We start from the raw sequence: 18,393 nt of genomic DNA, 5'->3' as shown, positions 1-18,393 counted from the left end.
TTGGCAGTGTACTGTGAAGGTATGACGCAGGTGTTGACAACTTTAGAGTAGCGCTGAAAAACTGATGAGACTCTTATAAAAATCCATGAATGTTCACTACATAGCCCATCTTTGATGCTCGTATGACATCCAACGGTGGGCCTGAATCAACGTGTGGCTGCTGGTAAAGGTCTAAGTGTGAATGTTGTACTTTACTGAGTAAAGACACGAATGAAAGACCACAAAAAACATGGTTGGCTGATACAAAGCTAACTTCTATAGTATATTTACAAAAGTGCCATACAGCAAAACAGTGTCACTTCACAAATAATTTCAGTTTTCTGGATGCTTTCAGCAGAAAGACCCCCAGCAGAAGAATCTATTTATTCAGCTCTTGCTGACGTTGGCAATGAGGAAAAAAAAATCTCTCCAACAACAAATGCAAACAGGAGAATTTGTACATTTAAAATTTGTGTAGCAAGAGTTCAGAGGACTCTGGACAAAAGAATACAGGAAGAAAGGAGTTGAGGAGCACGTATCTCCCAGTGGTACAGTCGATGAAACATAAAATACAGAGATCTGAAGGTCCACAGACATGTGAAGCTGCAGCTGCTTCACAGTGTTACAGTGTTGAAATGAAGCCCTCAGGTTTGTTATGAGATGTTTCTGCTCTGAAGGACCATACCAGTGTTTTTCATGTCTTAATCCATTTTAGGATCAGTTTATTACAACTTGGGTCCCAATTCTATAGCTTTGGCAATATTATTTAATAAAACAAAAAACAAAACAGAGATACCATATACTATATACTATAGACGAGGTTTTTAACTTCAAAGTTTCATTTAAGTTCAGTATGCTATGAAATCAGATTGCAGAGAATAAAGCTGCTCACATCAAATAATCTACGACAGTGAACATGTGGTTTTGTTAACATTAAGGGTATTTTTTAGAGAAATGCAAATTTAGAACACAGATTAGGATTAAAGCCCCAAAATGCTTAAATTTACCAGGAAACAAGTTCGCTTCTGGAAAAAACAACAAGGACAAAAAAAAACATTTAACGTTTCTTGTAACATACTAGTTAAATGCAGCACATTTCAAATCTCGGTCACACCAACTTTAAAACAGCCAGAGTTTGACAGAAAACCTGATCACTGCCATTGAAGTGCTCTGAGCAGCTCTGCTCTCTGTCACAGCCCGCATACTGAGCACAGCTTCAGTGAACGATTAGACGCAGACGGATGTTGTTGAAGCTGTTGCCTCCTATTATTTGTGTTGCATCTTAAAAGCCAGTCTTTAAGAAACTGCATTCCTTTTCAACTGAATGGTTTCCTCAATAATATCCAGGTGCAATACATTTCATGGGTGGATTATGTTTAACACCATTTCTTTTCTTTTTTTTTGAATAAATTAAGCTTTGTATTTATTTTGTATTTTATAAACTCCATTGGAGTTGGCAGGAGGTGGTTACCGACCACTAGAAAATCAGCTAACTTGGACAGCATGATCCCAGCTGGCCGGTGTGTTAACGGTTAGTTCACGGTTAGCGGTTAGCCTCGTGTGTCGTCGGTACATTGCCAACCGTCTAGCACTTAAGTTATGCCAAATTCTGGTGTGAACAGACTTTAATTTTATTCACATTTAACAGTTTAGGGGGAGAACGTAACATTCACTAGTATGATCCTATAGCACCTCACCATACATGAAGTCAGACACTGGTCATTTAAAAAATAATTTATACCTAAGTATATTGACCTCCTAGCCAACCGTAGAAAGGAATTACATGTGGCAAAAGAACTGTTACAACTCCACATCTGGTATTCAAAAAGCTGCAAGACAGAAAAAACAAAAAAGTCACAGAATAGCGGCAAAGAGACAAAATGCTGGACTTTAAAGCTTTTGTCTAAATAAAGTTAAAGCACAGGCACAGAAACGTGACAACATGGCAAGCTGTGGGCCCCCTTCTCACCCTGGTGGAGGGTGGGCAGTTTTCTATATGAGCTCCACGGGGCAAGACAGTCATGTAGACAGAGTCGATGAGGCCTCAAGGGAGTCTTCCATCCTCCACTTTCATGCAAGATGCTGTCAATGGTGAAGAGATCCATAGCATTCAAAATATTTACTGTAGTGACCTTTGTAGCTCCATCCTTTAATAACAGACGGGTGCCGTGACACTCTGGTGAACCTCTGAGTGGGAGCACCGGCCAGTGGAAATGCAGACAGACAGGAAACAGTCTTTGCCTGCTGGAGGGGGAAATCTGAACGTTTAGCTGCTTTAAATCAGCGCCAAGGGAGATTGTGTTGCTTTATAAAACCTGCTGTACTCAGCATTCTTTGGGTACAAAAAGTCACTGTTATACCATGGTGTTGCTCTCGCCCACTTTGTCCACATACTGAAAGAAAAGAAAGAAATGGTGTTAAGGACCATCTGGTTGTTTTTCAGCTCTCGTGTGTAAAGCATGATCTGAACTTTCAATGAGATGCAGAGTGTGATTAAACCGATGGCTGGACTGCGCTGTTTATCCTGCAGCATTTCTAAAGGAGAGCATGCGTGACTTGAAGGGACACACCACAGTGGAACAGGACAAACAGAACCACATCCTGACATTTGTGCTCATGTGGTCATTTCTACACTGTGCTTCATTGAACAATACTACATTTGTAGTCTATACACCATATGTATATTTTTTCCAACTGTGTGTTTTTTTTAAATGAGGGTTCAAGAGAAAGGCTGTTTCAGTTCTCTGTATGCGTACACGTGTAGCAGAACTTTGACTTGACTGTGACGTAGACGGCGGGTATAATCCTGCCACTTCAGCTCTGCGCTTCATGCTGTGTTCTCCTCCCTTTCACTATCCGTATGTTACCGTTTCAAAACCCCCTTGACTGTGGGAACGAACAAAAACAACCTGGAAGCAGCAACCTACTGAAAAGTTTCCATTTGGTGAATCTGCAATAAGGCAGGCGTGCTTTCATCAAATGAGCCATTTTAATTAGTTTGCTTCACCACCTGTAAATGTTCCATAAAGCCTCTCCCACAGACACCATTTGACGGTGGCATTGCTTGAATTTCAATTTGATGGCAAAGCGAATATGCACAGTTTACTAAGCATTAAGTTCAACTTTGTCTGTGCATTACGAACTAATCAATCAATCCAATCGTAAGCTCACCTTACAATATTATCTCAGCACTGGCTGTGGGTCTATGGTTTGTTTTTTATATAGACTTTTATTTTGATTTCAATATATGACGTCAGAGTCAGTTCAGAAGGTCGTACGTTCAGTTCAGTTGTTACCGTCTGTGTCCAAAATCAGAAGTGCACCACACTCGGTCTGCCATTTTATTTAAATGTAAAAAGTCTGGTGTGTGAATTTAATCACTACATAGTTCCTCTGATCGACTGAGCGGCTGGTGTAGTGATGACGCAACAGGCTGACACATTACAATACGATGCTTCCTACAGAGTGTGTGTTATATGGGAGGTAATGAACAAGGGGGTGATTTATTAATGCTGATTAAAGACTCAACTTTATGGAAATATCCTCTGCTAGAGTGAGAAACACACATCATCATGTTCATGTCCAGTGGCAGAGGCTGTCTTCTTACTTTATTTAATTTGGTCAAATTGAAGTCAGAATCTTCTTTGTGGGGAGAAACAGCCAAGACAGCAGCTACATTTTAGTCGTGTCACATCATCTAATAGTTCAGAGTAGTTCTGGACAGCCTCCTAAAACAGCCATCGTGTGCTGTCACCTGTGTAAAAAAGCATGAATGGTACTAATGTGTTGTAGAAGCCGATAACTAACGGCCAATAACGTAATAAATTAGCACTTTTGAAAAAGCAATAGGCCAATAACATAATAAGTTATGATGCTATTGGCCAGGATTTATTACGTTATCGGTCGTTATTATGTTATTGGCTTCAAAAATCCTAGTTTGACTTATTACTGAGCGACCATGACAGGTGATGGGCAGGATCTCAAGAGCTAACTAGCATGTTGCTAGTTAGCTTGTCAAGATGTTGCAAGTGACATTTTATGTCAGCGTTATAAGTGGCAATAACTTGGTCTTCATACTCGAATTGTGTTCTCCACAGTTTATAAAACTGTGTATTTTGCTATAAATTCAAAAGTATTAGGTCTGAAGACTGATCCCTTTACTCGTGGTGTGTGCCTTTAAGGCCAGATATGTAAACTAAGATGAAAAAAACAAAATAAAAGGGATTACAAGTTCTTGAAAATAAAATGTTTTCCTTCTATGACGAGGCATGTTAGACATGTTAGCATGCAAGGGAAAATCGGCAGTGACTGACCACGACTGCTGATTGTCCTCAGAGCCTTACGAAGGCTTTAATAAAAAATAAAAACAGAGAGACATTCACCTCAAAACAAAGCTTCCCACACAACAGCATGGTAGAAGCATGTGTAGTAGCCACAAACTAAATATGTGTGGTTTTAAGTGATAGTCCCTATTGAACTCCCTTTTTGTGTTGGAAATACCACAACATCCTCACCATGTATCCTGAGATTGTGTGTCTGTAGCTGAGTAACATGGGCAGCAAGTGGGTTGCTACTCCAGGCAAACTGACTGTGAGTTTACTTAATCCAGCTGTGAAGTGCAGAGTTTAAGCTGTCATTTGATTGTGGCAGTTTGGTTAATCTGTTGTGGTTGAGGAGTTTGAACAGGGTGATTAATGAACAAGAAAAAGAGCCATGCTGCATGTAAACATAGCAGAGCTGCAGGGCTGCTGCAGCGCTGGTAGTACTCACTGCACTGATGAAGGGCAGGTTTAGAATGGAGCCGAGGACTGGTATTCTTCTGATAAAGCCTACAACCACTGGGAAGAAACCTCTGCATATGATGACAGTGAAATGAGACAGAAAGGAAGAACAACGATTAACAAGGACATATGATAACATGTAAACACTTGTTCAGACGGTCTGATAAAATGGTCACTGTGTCAGAAAAGTGATTCCTGACTCTGATCAATCACAGTTCGTCATCCTTCATGATCTGTGTGACGTCACAAAGAAACAAGAAAGAAGTCTGGGGCACCTTTCATTGAAAACTAGAATGCAAACAAGTACGCCGTGTGTTTAGAAAAGCCCAAAGAGCGAAAGACAAAATCCTCTGGAACCTGTTTATGGTTTGCATGCAGAGGACAACTGAAGAACAATCATGACTTAAAATGCTTTGGCATGTTAGTAGTTCTTGGTTGGCATCTCAGGTGTCTACAAACTTGTAATCAGTCAGTCGGCCTGTTTATAGGGTTACAGGTGGTCACTGTGCTGTTTGGTGACATGATGTGGACCACACTGAACATGGACCAGAGGAAGCCAAGGAGACAGTTGTCTCAGGAGGTTAGACAGAACATCGCAGAGCAGCATGTTAAAGGTAAAGACTATAAGACCATCTCCAAGCAGCTGATGTTCCTGTGACTACAGCTGCACAGATCATTCAGAAATGTAAGATCCATGGGACTGTAGCCAACCTCCCTGGACGTGGCCGCAGGAGGAACATTGATGACAAATGGAAGAGACGGATAATACGAATGGTACCAAAAGAGCCCAGAACCACCTCTAAAGACATTAAAGGTGAACTCCAAGGTCAAGGTCCATCAGTGTCAGAACCCACCATCCGTCATTGTTTGAGCCAAAGTGGACTTCATGGGAGACGACCAAGGAGGACACCATTGTTGAAATGTCATTGGGAGAATGTCCTCTGGACAGACGAGACCAAACTGGAACGTTTTGGCTCATCAGCTCTATGTTCACAAACATGAAGCATATGAAGAACAGAACACTGTCCCTACTGTGGAACATGGAGGAGGTTCTGTTATGTTCTGGGGTTGCTTTGCTGCATCTGGCTCAAGGTGTCTGAATCTGTGCAGGGTCCAATGAAATCTCAAGACTATCAAGGTAATCTAGAGAGAAATGTGCTGCCCAGTGTCAGAAAGCTTGGTCTCAGTCGCAGGTCATGGGTCTTGCAAGAGGATAATGACCCAAAACACACACAGCTAGAAACAGCCAAGAATGGCTCAGAGGAAAACACTGGACTGTTCTGAAGTGGCGTTCTATGATCCCTGATCTAGATCCTATTGAACATCTGTGGAAGGAGCTGAAACATGGCGTCTGGAGAAGGCAGCCTTCAGACCTGAGACACCTGGAGCAGTCTGCTCATGAGGAGTGGACCAGAACACCTGCTGAGAGGAGCACAAGTCTCATTGACAGCTAGAGAAATGGTTTGATTGCAGTGATCACCTCAAAAGGTTGTGCAACAAAATATTAAGTTAAGGGTACCATCATTTTAGTCCAGGCCTGTTTCATGAGTTTATTTATTTTTTTAAATAATTCTGTTGAACCACAGTTCAAAAGCAATGTCTGATTTTCATTGGTTAATTTTCATAGAATTTTTATTTATTATTATTTTTGTCAGATTCAAGTTATTTCTTTAACTGATCCCTTTAAAAAAAAAGAAATGAAATGTCTTCAAGAATGAAAAAGTCCATCCCTTCTGCTGAAGCACTTAGACTTCCCATGACACAGATGACGAAGAATTTAGACCGACTTGTTCTCACATACTTGCTGCAATAAATCAGAGGTACTGCTGCAGGGAACTGAACCAAGTTCTGTAGTGTAGTGTTGGCTGTAGCGCCCACCATTACTGCTGCAGCTTTTTAAGTTGTTTAGATCAAGTGACATCATTAGATAGAGGACCGCCTGAATGCAAACGAGGTGAACAAAAGTTCACACTATATTTGCCACTTGATAACGAAGAGCTGAAGGCCTCATTAAATAACTGACAACAGGTGTCAAAACACCTGAGCTGCATTTGGGAGAGCCTGGAGAGAGCAATACTGGCCTGGTAGTGACTGAAAGTGCTAGAATAACCTGGTCTCTGCTCAGAGACTGTCTCTCTCTTCATTTTTGCCCGATTCTTTTCTCCCGTACATACTTCCCTCAGTAACAGCGACAGACTATTTAATTTCAGTGCTGACGATCCATCAACCCTGCTAATGGTTGGATACCTTGAAACATGCTTTTCTGATATTAAGAGCTGGATGTCTTGTGGCTTTCTTTAACTCACCAAGGAACAAAAACAGATATTTGCCACTTTCAGTCTACCGCATGAAATAACTTCCTTTTACCTGAACAAGAGGAAAAAACCATAGATCTCCAACACAACGCCGATGATAGGCCAGCCAATCAGCACCACAAACACTCCTCCCAGGAAGAAACTGGTGGCCTTCATCTTGTGTTTCTGGAAGAAGAAGCGGAAGGTCCTTTCCAACCCGATGACAAAGGCAAGTCCAGCAACAAACAGGATCTGTAGGGAAGAAGCAGGTGGTTAAAAATTAGCGAGTGGATCGATACTGCAAGAGAATGAAGGAAAAGAAATCTTTCACAGTATCATGAGAAATATCAATAATAGGAAAAGAGCCAGAAATGTAATCTGATATTATTGATGAATAATAAAAGTATAGATATGAAGACATTATAGATATGTAGCCAAACTGAACAATCTAAAAATGAGGGTGCTATGAGACAATCTTAATGACAAATTTGAAACGGTCGACAGAGAAGTCAGCAAATTACCCAGAGGCATGAAGCCATACATAGTCACAAAGCAGGGTGTTTGATTTTATGATAATTAAACACAAACAAGTTACACAGATTACACTTTCAAAACAGGCCCCAAAGTCCAGCGCTGATGCAACAAAAGTCATTAGTGAGACTTCGTTCTATTTTTAAACCCAACAGAAAGAAGCTTTGGCAAGTCTCAGAAGAAAACCCAGACGGTGTCACAGTGAAGACGTGGACATCTGAGAATTAGGAGGAATCTGGATCTGGAACTGCATTATGAGAGCTGGATCCAGTGTTTTCAGCTTGACCTTATTCTGACAGTGAGAGGTAAACCAAATGCTGTTTGCGGTACAGAAACCCAGTTGTTGAGAAAGAAAGTGAAGCTGCTCAATACTTCAGAATGTGAGTGAAATGTGAGGAACAAGCCAGTTAATTCTGTAACTGCTGAGCTGATGGTGGTGATTTCAACCCACACTTCTATGACACCACAAACCTGGACGTGACACTGATATAATCACATGAGACTTTCCAGATTCTGCAACATGTGGAGAACACGGGGCACCTGTGGATTCACCAGCATTACCAGTAGCACCAGTCCAACGGTAATACTCACATTTCCGATGGCCAGAAGTGCTTTGTCAAAGAACAAAATCATCCCAAAGAAGAGGAAAAACACGCCGAAGCCTGTTAATCCCATTCCAATCTCTGCAGAACACACACACACACACACACACACACACAGGTCACATTAGCAACACAACTGAGTTTTCACAACAAAATGAAGAGACACGTTTAGTTTAACAGTGATTAACACTCCTGCCTGTTTAGCTCCAGAACACTCAAAGTGAAGTGAACGACAACGTGAGACCTGCAGTGTTGTGTGTGTGTGTGTGTGTGTGTGTGTCTCTGTGTGTGTGTGTGTGTGTGTGTGTGTGTGTGTGTGCTCCAGTGAAACTCAAGGTCCTGTGCTCTATGGAGGAACACTGGACTGTTTACATGTTCAGGTGTTTCAGGTCCACACCACCATTTGTTTTACAAGCAAATATCATATCAAAGTGCCATTGTATTCCTGCGCACACTCAAACTTAGAACGGAATAAATACAGGATTTATGACTGATATATTCTCAAAAACACACATAAACAATGAAGAAAACAAACAAACGTAAATGTGTGTGTAAGCAGAATCGCGTTGAAGCTGCTTGGAAGTCGTGGTATTGCTAGGAGTGAGTTAGTAGTCAGGTTCAGCTGTTTGGCCCACTGTAGGAAAAGCCCCTAAGAGAAAAATGAAAGCTAACTTTCCTAGCACAGAATGCTAACTGCTAGCTAGCACAGCTGCCTGCAGATGAAGCCGGTTCGGTGGAGAGAGGCAGCAGCAAACTGCAGCAGCGCCTCCGCAGCAGAAGCTCTTACTTTGGGAGTCCGTTAGCGAAATCATCCTGACGCCAGGTAAATGTGTGGAGACACAACAGAAGCAGACGAGGAACTCTAACTAAACAAAAAACCTCTAAGTGCTCTTTTAAATAATTTGGATGACAGCTGCCACTGCAGCAACAGCCACGTCTTCCGGAAACACACCTTCTCGCAACGTCGTCTTCCGGAACATTGCCGTGGCGCGTTCAAGGCTTCAACGTTCCTTCTTTGCTAGTTTAATTAACAATCTCATCATCTACACTTTCACTCATATACCGTGTATCCACTCTACTGGTTTGTCACACACTTACTGGGGTAAATATGACACGAAAGTTGACTGAAAATGAGAAATATTTTAACTCTGACTGAATGTGGTTCTTGAATGCATCGCATGTACATAACGGTATTTTGTCCTGTGTTTATTCTGCCAGGCAGCTGGGCTCTAGACATTGATGACATACTTTTGCTTTATAACACACTTTTAATGTTTTCCGTTTAACACGAGCTTCAAACGTATTTTTAAAAGATACACTAAAAGACCCCATGGTCGATAAGGTGCAAATCCGCCAGACTGATGATCATTTGTAGGAGCCTGGCAGACTAAACCCAGGGCTAATGTATGCCTTACTCAGTCCTGTGTGTTTGGCGGCGCGTTGTGTGTCTGCTATAGCAACCGAGGAGAGGCTTCAGCAACAAGAAGGGCAGTGCAGGAGCTCCTGAATGGTTAGTTGTGTTTTGTGCTTTTTCAAAGTCCTGACCCAGACGTCACAGCGCTAAAGTTGTGTCCAGGTAGCGAAGCTTAGCTACTTTCACTAGTGAGGGAGGCAGAGGAACGAAAGTGAAAGGCTGCTTCAGCATCGTGCTTCAACGCCCTGATTTGGTTTGAATAAACATTAAGAAGCTGAGAGCTAGCTAGCGACGACCTTTCTGCTCCCACTGGGATGAACCAGCTGCGACACTACAGCTCAGGTTAGTTAGTCAGGGGCAGCTGTGTGCTAATAGCAGCATTAGCCAACAGGAGAGATGCAAAAAACATGATTCCCTCCTTTTTCTTTCTGCCTTACAGGGAATAATATCAACAGCTGTGACAGTTTGAAGTTCTGTCCGATCGAATCCGTCTGAGAGCATGGATGGTGGAACTGCAGGTGAGTGTTTTTCCATACATGAGGCAGAGAACATTTAGCCATTGAACTGTTCACGCCAGTTCTGTTTGCACAGTTTGTGAGCAGAGCCTCAGTAAAGACCAAACAGTGCTGAGTTGTAAACAGAGTAAGGCTGGTAGTCCTGCAGGGGTTTGTATCTGACAGGATGTTGGGCCTGATGGCAGATAACAGGGGCACAGCTCCACAGGGAGGCCAGGTGCAAAGATAAAGAGTGAGGTCATTAGACGTGGAGGTGTGATCCTCAGAGGACGAGTACCTGTGCAGGTGTGAGACCTGGCAGTCTTCTCTGTTCACACTAACAACACAAGTCCACTGAGAGAGCACGCTGAAATCATCAGAATCAGAATCAGCTTTAATGGCCAAGTACGTACACAACATACAAGGAATTTGGTTTCGGCTGTTGGTGTCGCCCTGGGAGTTTGCACGAATAATAGAAATAGGAAAATTAAAAAATAAAATAAAGTAAAATAACTAAAGAAAGAAAAGAATAAAATACAATAAATATTAATAAAAAATAAAACAAGATATTAAGACAAATATATACAAGTATTTACACATCTAGTAGAAAATGGTATATGTACATTAGTGCAAATAGCAGTTGTGGCTCAGCTGTTCAGTAGGGTTATGGCAGTGGGATAAATACTGTAAAATCATGTCTGTTACAGATACAACACATCATATCAGAATTAAGGTCCTGGAGTTGACCTCATCATTTCTGATTAGGTCTTGTTGGACACACAGTCATGTAGCTGCAATATAGCTGCTGAGAAACATGAAACTGTCTCATCACTCATCAAAGTAAATATTGTCAGACACATTATATGAAGTGAATGTAAGGTAAATTAATGACGTGTTTCAATGATTCCATCACAGAAATATAAACATTATAGGAATCATTGAAAATCAATACCACCGTGATATTCATGGTCTTTACAAATGAATGGAAATGATTCTACAGCTGTTCATACATACGTTCATAGATAGATAGACTGCTCCAGAAACTGACTGCATAGATCCCTATCATGAAGCCAGTGTGCTTTCAGGACTACGACTGGGTTCCTGCAACAAATTGTGTTGTGCCAATATATTTTAGTCTCCTTTCCCGAGACGACCTAGAACCTGCATGTGCAGTAACCGTGGCCTGTTGGCATCAGACGGCCAGTTTCCAACAACTTAAAGAAACTCATTTGGTTTTGAAGTGCCAACGTTTGACATTTCAATACAACATTTAAAATTTCAAAGTAATTTTTACCGTTTAAATTCCACTTTCACCCAAATTTTGACTGTAAACCCAGAGTGTAATTTAATGACATATTGTGTACCCAAATGGAAAAAAAACTGATAGGAAGGAACAGTAGCAGTATTTAACCTCTGGTGTTTGCATTGTCAGAAGAGAGTCTTACCATCATTAAAAAAATCCATATTGACATCAGTACGAGTCTGGAATTAGTTAATTATCCAATATATAGAGCAATACGTTAAAATGTACGGAGTAGTGAGAGCGCCAAATTACAAAAATAAATCAATGAAAGAATAATAAAATAAAAGTGGAAATAAAAAGAAGAATAAATAAAATAAAAAAATAAATAATGTGGCAAATGAAGCAATATTAATCCAAAATGAATCCATAAAAAGAAAAGTCTTAAAAAAAGAGAAATATAAAGACAAATAAATAAAATAATAAAATGTATTTATTTTTATGTGTTTGTTATTTTTTATGTAGTTATTATTTGTTTTGCTTTTGCTTTTGCTTTTACTTTTGCTTTTACTTTTACTTTTACTTTTACTTTTACTTTTACTGACTTACTTACTTATTTATTTATTTAACTTGCTGACATATTTCTGGTGCTTCTGGTCAGATGTCCAGGCAGAGTTGGACTCTGTTGAGGCTGAGCTGGAGGTGGTGGAACTGCAGATTGCAGAGCTCCTGCAGAAGCAGACTGAGCTGACATCTCGGAAAAATGCACTGCTGCAGCATCTGGAGGAGGCCTGTGATGCTGCACAGCCGTCATCCTCTTCGTCCTCGTCTTCGTCAAAGTCGTCTGGAGCTGATGTAGTAATGAGCAAGCAAGAGCTGCAGCGCTATGATGGCACAGGTACTGGAGGACATGGCTCAATCACTAGCTCTTGTTAGTTTTAGTGTTTGTTTGCTGCTTGACACTATTTGCTTCTTTTCATTTCAAAAATAGCCTGAAAATGTAATTTGAGTTGTGCTGACCAGCGTTAACTCCTCGTGTGTGTTAGATTTTGCATGGTCCAGAGAGGTTGAGCAGCACCTGAAGGACTCGTTCCATCTCTCCAAGTTCCGACCGCTGCAGCTGAGAGCTATCAACCTGAGCCTGACAGGCCGGGATCTGTTCCTGGTGATGCCTACAGGAAGAGGAAAGAGTCTCTGTTACCAGCTGCCTGCAGTCTGCTCCAAGGGTACAGTTAGACACAAGTACATCCTGTTGGCACAAAGCCCAGGCCACTTCCACAGTACGCAGAGTGCTTCTGTTTATTCTTTGTGCACATACACATTCGACTCATCTGTCCTACTGTAATCATGTGTCAGGGTTTACGCTGGTCGTCACTCCCCTGGTGTCCCTGATGGAAGATCAGATCATGTACCTGAAGTCCATTGAGGTGTCGGCTGTCATGCTGAATGCATCCAGTAGCAAGGTAATGACTGACAGTAACATTCTACTTGTTATTTCGCTGAAGGTTACCTTTCAGTTCCTACGAGCTTCAGACAACCAACTGGACATCACCATTAGACCTCTGAAGACATTTTACTCCTCGTCCAAGAGGCTTCTCAGACAGTTTCAAGAAATTAAAAGAGAAGTCCAGTTTCTTTTTACTGAAGCTCCTGAGATTACTCCGAGGGCAGCTGTGGCTCAGATGATGCAGCGGGTTGTCCACTAATAGCAAAGATGGTGGTTCAATCCCTGAGCTGTCCTCGGGCAAGACAGTGAAGCTGAAGTTGCTCCAGATGACAGGCAGCACCTTGCATGGCAGCTCTGTCACCATCGGTGTATGAATGCATGAGTGAATGAGAAACACAGTAAAGCGCTTTGAGCACCGCTAAGGTGTTCTGGTAGATTAATCGTAGCAACTGGACCTGCTTGAGTTCCTTGAAGACGTTCCACCTTCATCCAAGAGGCTTCATCAGCTCTGACTGACTAGTTGGGAGTTCCACATACTGATATCCTGAAGGAGACATTAACACCTGAGTTTGGGTTCCAGTCGGGGGTTTGTTGCTCCTCCCCCTCATTATAAAAGTCGTTAGTGCTCCCCCTGTCACAGTGGGGTTTGTTAAGGTCTTCTGTGGCTCAGTGTGGATGTGGTTTCATCTTCCTGGGAAGAGTTCTTAAGACTGAAAACTCCATGACCTGGATGACTGAGAATCTTCAACCTGTTGAGGTCATTTCACAATACAGATAACATGTCAGCAGTGTTTTACTGTCTTTGTCAAACATAGTTGTACTAAAACGTAGACGGTGTGATATAAGTGTTGCTGATGCACAGTGCAGGTCACTTTAACTTGGTCACCACTGTGCTGATGTCAGGCTGCGGGTCCAGCGCCTCACGGGACTTATTTTACTTTGCTTCTGACTCTCAAATGGACTCTGAAGTGTGTGTGTGTGTGTGTGTGTGTGTGTGAATTTGAATTAAACTGTGTTTGAATATTGCCATACTGTCCACAGCTGCCTAATTGCTTCTTAAATGATTCACAGGTCATTATAAGGGATCCTCATTTTTACTGTACAACACAAACTGCCATGTTTATGTCATGGTTCTTTCTCTTATTGGATATATGAGACGGTAATGAGCCAAAATCTGTGGCTGAGTGGCTCTTCAATGCTTTCATCTACCACTGTTGTACCGTCATCTAAACCAGAGCGTTGGATTGTATAATCTCTGATGAAGCACAAATCAAAGGCAAACACACCCTCTATGCTGATAATCCCAAGCATCTGTTTTTATGTTAGACTATTTTAGGGGAAGAATTTTCAGGTGTCATATTATAAAAAAGTGGTTTTGACAGATTCTTTTAATCATTTTTTTTTTTTAATTCTTTTTTTAAAAATGTGGTTACAGGAGCACGCAAAGACAGTCATGGCTGGAATGATTGATCCAAAGACCCCTTTCAAGCTGCTTTACGTGACTCCAGAGAAGATTGCCAAGAGCAAGCTGCTAATGTCTCGTCTGGAGAAAGCCTACAATGCAAACCTGCTCAGTCGCATCGCTGTGGACGAGGTGCACTGCTGCAGCCAGTGGGGTCATGACTTCAGGCCAGGTGAGGGGCTTCACAACCACACCTCCGATTGGTCTAAGCAAAAACAAGCTGATGTCAAAGGTTGCCCGACTGATGTGCTGAGTATATGTGTATGTGTGTGCATCTGGTAGATTATAAGCTGCTGGGCATCCTCAAGAGGCAGTTCTCCAAAGTCCCTCTGCTCGGCCTCACAGCCACAGCAACCAGCAGCGTCCTCAAGGACTGCGAGAAGATCCTGTGTGTGTCAAAGCCAGTCACACTGACTGCCTCCTTCAATCGAACTAATCTGTACTATGAGGTAGGTCTGACCACCACACTCAGCCATGTACACGCATCAAACACATGCTGAGCACACACCTGCACACCTGCTGGAGCGAGCGTTGCACTGCTCTGTGTCAGCTTGTGCAACGTGCAGGTCAAAGCAGCATCGTGGCATCTCTTCGCTTTAGTTTAGTTTAGTTTTAAGTTGATTATGCATCTGTCTGCTAGCCATTAGCTTCATTGCTTGTCTGTTTGCCATTATCTACGAGTACGCAAAACTCATGGACAGGTACATCAGAGAACTGCACAAAGTCACATTTAGAGACAGTTTTTTGAGGCAGGTAAGTTGTATTTTTTCTGAAAAATGTAAACATCCAGTGGCTCATTGGCCATTATTCTGCCAGTCAATGCAGTCAATAACAAAACAAAAAGATGAATACCAGTCAGTGTCAGTGCTGCTCCTTTGTAAGACTGAAGAGTTAAACCTCAATTATAAATACATTTACAAGAATGCAAATGAAGACCAGTGCATCACATATAGGATTACCCTAAATGTAAATTTGATTTATTTGAACCTGGTGTATTGTTCTATTCTAGAGATTCAGGAAAACGAGGATAAAATAAGCTAGATAAATAATTCCAATAAAATAAATGTGCTAAAATATCTATCATTGAAATGGCGATAGATATAGCAAATAAATAAATTTGATTTATATACATTTAAAAAGTAAATAAGATGTGATAAAAATGAAATAATAATAAAGTGTACATTAAATAGACTAAAATATGTACATAGGTAAGTAAATAGAGAAATAATAAATCCAGTTCGTTCTAAGAAGAGTCATAAATAAAAGAGGTCAAGAAAATGCTGCTTCACTGTATGTTTCTGTTCTGGGTTTAGGTTTAATTATAAAGCCACAACCAGAAGACCTGAGGGTTCCATAAGGTTCACGTATGAAGGACCAAGACCATTAAGAACTGTATAAACTAATAAAAGCATCCTAAAATCAAGTCTAACAAAGACAGGTAACCAGTGCAGAGACTTTAAAATCAGTTTAATGTCGGCTCTCTGTCTGGTCTTGGTCGGCTGCCGAGCTCTGAAGTGGTTGGAGTGGATGTGTAGTCCTCTGAGGGAGACCGGTTCCATCTTCAGCCGCAAATCTGAGCTCTCAAATCTGAGCTTATGTTGAAATCAGATCATCACCACCATGTTGAGTTGACAGTAATGTAAACAGGCGTATTCTGCATTGGGTCTGTATTTGTCCATATTAACAGCAAGACTACAGCATCACCATGAGGTCAAACTGGAGAAAACAACACAACCTGCTCTCACTTACCTCTTGTGATTTAACATTAATACCAAGAGCTGCTTTTGGAGGACATTATTAAAGATAATGCTTCGTTGCAACTTGCTTGACAAGTGAAAAAAAAAAAATCTAAGAAACTTGTACGTGGATCTCTATGTCTGAATACTCACTCATACCTGTAACCGTTTTTATCCCTCAGGTTCGTATTAAAGATTCTGACAACGATGCATCAATAAGCGACATTACTTCTCTGATCAAGAGCAGATACAAGGACCAGTCAGGTACTATGACAAGAGACTGCTGTGTCACAGAATGAAATGCACATAATGTGTACATAAAGTGTGTTTTGAGAAGTGCCTAAATAGATCATTTGAATGCACATGTTTACACAAAGCAGTCATATTTCCTGACGTGTGTGTGCCACAGGGATCGTGTATGTGTTCTCTCAGAAGGATGCAGAATCAGTGGCAGCTGAACTCCAGAAGCGAGACATCCAGGCGTACCCCTACCACGCTAACATGGACCCTGATGACAAGTCCCGAGTTCACCGCAAATGGACCTCCAACAAAATCCAGGTACTGAATGAGCGCAAACGCTGGGATTTCTAATGTGGGAATTTAATTAAGCTTATAAAAATGTTGATTACGGGGTGACCAAGGCGTCATTTACAAATAGCTTGTTTTCTCTGACTAGCAGACCAAAGCTCTAAAGTATTTATTTTACACAATATAAAAAGAGGAAAACCCACTGGAAGACCTGAAATTAGAAAATATTTTGATTCACTCTCAATTTAAAAAACAAAAAAACAAACCCAGATTAATCTAGGTGAGTTATTTTTCCAGTTTAACAGAAATGGATCATTTCCTGTCAATGGTATAAAGAAGATACAAACTGGAGCTAGAAGCTCCGCCAAAAATACCGATGGGCTGCACACGCGGCTTCATCTTGAGAGGCAGCTGGATTCTCATAGAATTTACAAAATCACTCAGTACCTAAACACACAGGATGAAGCCGAGCCTGACGAGGAACTGCTGACAGCTACATGTGTGCTTTAGGTGTGACGAAAGTTTAAGTTAGGCCATGATCCATGGTGATAGACAGACGGCTCATCCAGTGACCTGCCAGATGTCATATCTGAACATGTGACAGTACGCCAGTGTGTTGTCGTCTAGGTGGTGGTAGCCACAGTGGCATTTGGCATGGGCATCGACAAGCCTGATGTCCGGTTTGTTATCCACCACACCATCAGCAAGTCCATCGAGAACTACTACCAAGAGAGTGGACGTGCAGGTAGACACCTTAACCTTTCTCTCCAATCTGAATACCAACACTATGAGTAACACTGCTCTTGTATTGATAGCAAAAAAAAAGTCATTTTATGTCTTTTCCTGTCTGGTATGTTCAGGTCGAGACGATCGTCCAGCAGACTGCATCGTCTATTTTGGCTTCGCTGATGTCTTCAGGATCAGCACCATGGTGGTAATGGAGAATGTTGGTCAACAGAAGCTGCTGCAGATGGTCGACTACTGCCAGAACGTTGACAGGTAACGCACAGTGACGGTGACTGTGGCTTAAACAGCACAACCTGAATGTGTCTAGACTCTCATGTCTGCTGTGTGAAGGTGTCGACGCTCCCTCATGGCTGTTCACTTTGACGAGGTGTGGGACGATGAAGGATGCAACCAGATGTGCGATGCATGCCGCCATTCAAAAGGTGTGGGTGTGTATGTGAGTTTAATAACATTCCTGGCTGCATGTGTGAACCATGTAGGTCACATTGTGTAAACTGGAGCTGGTGATCTTCTGACCGCTACACTTCTAGATTACACCAACGTGGACATTACAGAGTACGCCAGGCAAGTGGTGCAGATCGTGGAGCTGGCAACATCCATGGATGAGAAGCTGACCCCCCTGAAGCTGGTGGAGGCGTGGATGGGGAAAGGCCCAGCCAAGCGCCGCAAGATGATCCAAACCACTACGCTGCCTCGGCACCAGGCTGAAACCGTGATTGTTCGCTTGCTGCTGCAGGGATACCTCAGGTGACCTTGTGTTCTGTGTCTGTATTCATTTTTTCATTTGATATTGAGGTTTTTTTAACTAAGACAAACGTGAAGCTAAATTATTGGGTCGTTGGCAGTGTTTCTTCTAGGCAAAGTAGGACGGGTTGATTAAATATTTCTATATTAAATTTAATCCTTTATATTTTTCTGTCCATGCCACAGTCAGTACTATTCACACATTGCAAAAGACAGTTTTGCTGAAAAGCCGCAACATTCTGTGTAACTTCATTTTGAAATTTTGAAAAGAACACAGTGGGCCTCGTGTCTTTCTGCGTGGAGTTTGCATATTCTCCCTCTGCAGCGTGGGTTCTCTCTGGCTTCCTCCCACAGTCCAAAAACATCCATCCATTATCTACACCTTAATCCTCAC

At 41.8% G+C, this 18,393-nt stretch overlaps 2 protein-coding genes across 4 annotated transcripts in view; one reads left to right on the top strand and one right to left on the bottom strand.

Moving 5' to 3' along the window:
* Positions 1-233: 233 nt before the first annotated feature.
* Positions 234-9,135, bottom strand: golt1ba (golgi transport 1Ba). Its single transcript, XM_008290203.1, has 5 exons — positions 8,975-9,135; positions 8,177-8,268; positions 7,128-7,306; positions 4,750-4,831; positions 234-2,372 (listed from the first exon to the last, which is right to left on the bottom strand). Exons 1-5 carry the CDS (start codon positions 8,997-8,999, stop codon positions 2,334-2,336), a joined length of 417 nt encoding a protein of 138 aa, XP_008288425.1. The 5' UTR covers positions 9,000-9,135; the 3' UTR covers positions 234-2,333.
* Positions 9,136-9,608: 473 nt separating this feature from the next.
* recql (RecQ helicase-like) overlaps positions 9,609-18,393 on the top strand; it is a 14,603-nt gene continuing 5,818 nt past the window's right edge. The window contains exons 1-13 of one of the 3 annotated variants that reach the window (XM_008290180.1): positions 9,609-9,697; positions 10,041-10,119; positions 11,997-12,233; positions 12,382-12,561; positions 12,692-12,798; positions 14,218-14,416; positions 14,527-14,693; positions 16,163-16,244; positions 16,390-16,538; positions 17,136-17,253; positions 17,369-17,507; positions 17,586-17,683; positions 17,786-18,002. In XM_008290180.1, the coding sequence (XP_008288402.1) occupies positions 10,101-10,119; positions 11,997-12,233; positions 12,382-12,561; positions 12,692-12,798; positions 14,218-14,416; positions 14,527-14,693; positions 16,163-16,244; positions 16,390-16,538; positions 17,136-17,253; positions 17,369-17,507; positions 17,586-17,683; positions 17,786-18,002 (1,712 nt within the window). In that variant the 5' untranslated portion in view covers positions 9,609-9,697; positions 10,041-10,100. Of the gene's footprint in view, positions 9,698-9,734; positions 9,944-10,040; positions 10,120-11,996; positions 12,234-12,381; positions 12,562-12,691; positions 12,799-14,217; positions 14,417-14,526; positions 14,694-16,162; positions 16,245-16,389; positions 16,539-17,135; positions 17,254-17,368; positions 17,508-17,585; positions 17,684-17,785; positions 18,003-18,393 lie in introns of those variants that run through there. The other 2 variants (XM_008290190.1, XM_008290172.1) reach the window with 2 other exon arrangements.

The sequence above is a fragment of the Stegastes partitus genome, unplaced genomic scaffold, assembly GCF_000690725.1.
Source record: "Stegastes partitus isolate 25-593 unplaced genomic scaffold, Stegastes_partitus-1.0.2 Scaffold15, whole genome shotgun sequence".
Taxonomy (NCBI): domain Eukaryota; kingdom Metazoa; phylum Chordata; class Actinopteri; family Pomacentridae; genus Stegastes; species Stegastes partitus.
This window is presented reverse-complemented; position numbering and strand designations above follow the sequence as displayed.